This window comes from Pinus tabuliformis, chromosome 7 (genome assembly GCF_031772625.1).
Source record: "Pinus tabuliformis cultivar Carrire ecotype Pingquan chromosome 7, CPIR1, whole genome shotgun sequence".
In the NCBI taxonomy this organism is placed as follows: domain Eukaryota; kingdom Viridiplantae; phylum Streptophyta; class Pinopsida; order Pinales; family Pinaceae; genus Pinus; species Pinus tabuliformis.
Window position 1 is genome coordinate 1,685,398,996 of NC_142293.1, and position 3,818 is coordinate 1,685,402,813.

General features: G+C 35.0%; 1 protein-coding gene across 1 annotated transcript; it reads left to right on the forward strand.

The window, feature by feature from the left end:
* LOC149254987 (endoglucanase 16-like) lies at window positions 1-3,301 on the forward strand. The gene is made up of 8 exons (XM_089454905.1): window positions 1-216; window positions 665-877; window positions 984-1,183; window positions 1,885-1,963; window positions 2,086-2,238; window positions 2,365-2,473; window positions 2,598-2,761; window positions 2,969-3,301. The coding sequence occupies exons 1-8, from the start codon at window positions 1-3 to the stop codon at window positions 3,299-3,301; spliced, it is 1,467 nt and encodes a 488-aa protein (XP_089311031.1).
* The last annotated feature ends 517 nt before the right edge of the window (window positions 3,302-3,818 follow it).

Sequence of the window (3,818 nt, forward strand, 5' to 3'; positions counted from 1 at the left end):
ATGAGTTTCAGGATCGTTGAAAGGTTTGTGTGTATAATTCTTGCTACTGTGCTGTCTGCTCATCATCAGTTTGTGTTGGGTGAGTTTGACTACAAAGATGCTCTGCATAAATCTATTCTGTTTCTGGAGGCTCAACGTTCAGGAAAACTGTCCAGCAGTAGCAACACGATAAGCTGGAGAGGAGATTCTGCTCTAACAGACGGACAAATCCAAAATGTAATAACAATATTTTCTCATTTTGGTATGGTCATCTGTTCCGGATTGTTTTAGAAATGTTGTTTCCTTAATGTTTTAGAAGTGTTGTTAATCATACCCAAAATGGCAAAATAACTACGCTGATCTTATCAATGCGAAAACAATTGATACTCCACCCACAACTTATTTAGATCAAACAATTGATCTCTCAGAATTGATTTCTCAGCACTATCAGTTTTCAGGATATTCTGGAAATATACAATTAAGTTATTAACATAAAGATCCCCCGCAACCCACCTACAATGTGAATTCTTACTCCAATATTATGAGTTATGAGTTTGCAACAGCTTGATTTCTATCAACATTCTCTGTCCATATAAATTAGGAATTGATTATTTGGTGCAGATCTTCAAGAAGTCTGGAAAGATACAATGATGTTCAACATGGCTTTTCCTGTGTATTTATGCAGGTGGATTTGGTGGGCGGTTACTACGACGCTGGGGATAATGTGAAGTATGGGTTTCCGATGGCGTTCACCGTTACCATGTTGGCATGGGGAGCCCTTCAGTACAGAGATGAACTTGCAGCAGCGGGAGAGTTGGAGAACGTTAGGGATGCCATTAAGTGGGGAACTGATTATTTCATCAAACCAATCGCCACCGAAAACCAGCTGTGGGTTCAGGTGAATTAATTACCATCCCAACTAAATTTAGTCATGGATCACAACAAAATTTACTAAGGATCACAACAAATAGCAATTATGAATTTAGTTATGGATTTGTTTTTAGGTGGGAGATCCAACTGCAGACCATAACTGTTGGGAGAACCCAGAGAGGATGGACACTCCAAGGACTTTGTACAAAATAGATATATCCACTCACGGGACAGAAATTGCAGCAGAGACTGCTGCAGCATTGGCCGCTTCCTCCGTCGTCTTTGCAGCCATTGACAAACCTTATTCCATTCTCCTACTCCAACGAGCTACTTTGGGATAAGATTAATCGTATTCTAAAATCACTTATACTGTTTTATTGGTTTAAAACAGCGATTTTATTGGTTTAAAACAGCGATTGCATATTTGAGAGATATTGAGATATTTTAGAATCCTACTGTTAGGAGAAACGTTAATGGTTTAATTTCTTTTCACTATTATATTCTATTCTTAGAATTTACAATCTAGATAACTTTAGTAATTAAAACAAACATATGATAGGAAACCATTTCTTTTCACTGTTCTGTTCTATTCTATTCTTAGAATTTACAATCTAGATAACTTTAGTAATTAAAACATATGATAGGTCATATTTGTTTGTGGATGAATGGTTTTTTTAACTTTTATTTTAAATTTAATTTAATGTCTCTATTTTTAGAATATTTTGGGATCAGACAAACATGGGTGAAATTACTTATTTGAGGTTGCCTACGTGTCTTATGATTCCAAAATATTCCAAAAATCTTTTAAAAATGATTATTTTTAACATTTCTATAAAATTCATGTTTTAGATTCAAAATTGAAAATTAATTTAATGAATTGTCTTCTCCAACATTTTAAAATACTCATATAGTTGAATATTAATTTAGTACAGCTCTTTCGTTCATGTGTTAGATTCAAAATTGAAAATTAATTTAATGAATTTTCTTTTCCAACTTTTTATGATACTCATGCAATTGAATATGTCATTTAGTACAGCTCTTTCGTTTTGCCGACCAGTACCGCGGAACATATCATGGAGAATGCCCTTTCTATTGCTCTGTCTCAGGCTATGATGTATCTTTCCTTAACATTATAAATTTTACTTCCTTTTTCACTTCACACTATTATTTATTTAAACTATAGAGTAAGTAACTTATTGAAGTCTTCTTATTATTCCTCTACTAACTAACATACAGGACGAGCTTGCATGGGCAGCGGTGTGGCTATATAGAGCAACTGGATTGCCATATTATAACACATACATACTCCACCAGAATTTTTGTACTTCCAATGAGTATGAGTTCAATTGGGATCTCAAATGTGCAGGAGTTCAAATCCACCTATCTAGTGTAAGTCCATATTCACATAAACATATGAATCACCAAATGTTCAATTGAGAAAAAGTTTAAGACTCGCCACTTGACCTTCAACTGACCACATCTTCATAAAATTAATAAAATTAATAAACCTTGCAGCTATATTTCTCCGGAGAAAACAACCTGGAAGTTTTCAAAGGCCAAGCAGAAGTGTTCCTCTGCTCAGTTCTTCCACAAAGTCCTCAATTCAAAAATTCCATCACACCAGGTAAATGAAAGTTTCTCCCTGTCATGCTCCGAGTTTCAAAATTAAGCTCATTAACAGTGTTTGTATTTGTTGAGTTTCAAAATTAAGCTCACTAATAGTGTTTGTATCTGTTGCACTTGTACAGGAGGTTTGTTGTTTGTTAGAGATGGTGCAAATACACAATATGCTACAGGCACATCATTCCTTATATCAGTTTACAGTGACTTACTGTCACGATATAAGCAATCCCTGCAATGTGGCGACCAAACATATGAACCAAGCATTCTTATTGCATTTGCCAAACAACAAGTACATATACATATTATAATCTTTTAAGTGTTGCAAAATATTTAATTAATGAGGAGAAGAATTGAGCACACTTGTATATCCATTCCAGATTTCTCAGAGTATAAGAGATTCAAAGTTAAATAAATTTGATTTGTTTTTTCATATCATAATTTGAAAAAACCAGCAAAGTATTAGCTAACAAATCCACTTTGTATATGTAAATTGTAGGTGGATTACGTTTTGGGCAAGAATCCTGCTGGTATGTCTTTCATGGTGGGTTTTGGTGAAAAATATCCACAACAAGCTCACCACAGAGGGTCCTCCATAGTTTCGATATACGAGGATTCCAGAAAGATATCATGTACCGAAGGTTTCACTTTGTGGTTCAACAGAGAAGCACCAAACCCAAATGAATTAACAGGTGCGGTTGTGGGAGGGCCTGATCGCTATGACAGGTTTGAGGATAGCAGGGCTGATTCCACCAAGCTTGAGCCCACGACATATATCAATGCTCCTCTCGTGGGAGTCTTGGCTAAGCTCCACAACAACATCATGGAATAATAGACATAACAAGGCCGATTCGTGCAAGCTTGAGCCCACAACTTATATCAATGATCCTCTTGTGGGAGTCTTGGCTGGAATCACGGACTTAAGTTCAAAAAGTTATTCTAGTAATATCTTTTATTAAGTCTGTATTCTATATGAAAATCTGAGTCGATGGAAATATATATGAATTTTGGTACTTATGGGCTCCAGAATTGTTTTGTTTCATTTCATCCTGTTGAATCAGATTGAAGACTTGTTTTTACATCTTAGATCCCATATGCACATTGAAAATTCTTCTATTTTTAAATAGTAGTGATATTAGCTTAGAAGAACATGGTGTATGAGAGTCTCGGAAGATCCTGTGCCATCGTGTTATATATGTGAGCATATAGGGAATGTGTGATCATAGGATTTTTGTTCCATGATGTTATATATGAGCATTTAGGAATTTGTAATCATAGGATTTATTTGTTTATTAATGTATAGATTGCTCATTAGATTGAAGACTTGTTTTTACATCTTAGATCCCATA

What these genes read in the sequence shown, in the direction of transcription:
- LOC149254987 (XM_089454905.1), top strand. Translation starts at nt 1, where the DNA reads ATGAGTTTCAGGATCGTTGAAAGGTTTGTGTGTATAATTCTTGCTACT. An exon ending in AAAACCAGCTGTGGGTTCAG is followed by an intron (nt 878 to 983) that starts GTGAATTAATTA and finishes ATTTGTTTTTAG; the next exon opens with GTGGGAGATCCAACTGCAGA. An exon ending in TTGCATTTGCCAAACAACAA is followed by an intron (nt 2,762 to 2,968) that starts GTACATATACAT and finishes TGTAAATTGTAG; the next exon opens with GTGGATTACGTTTTGGGCAA.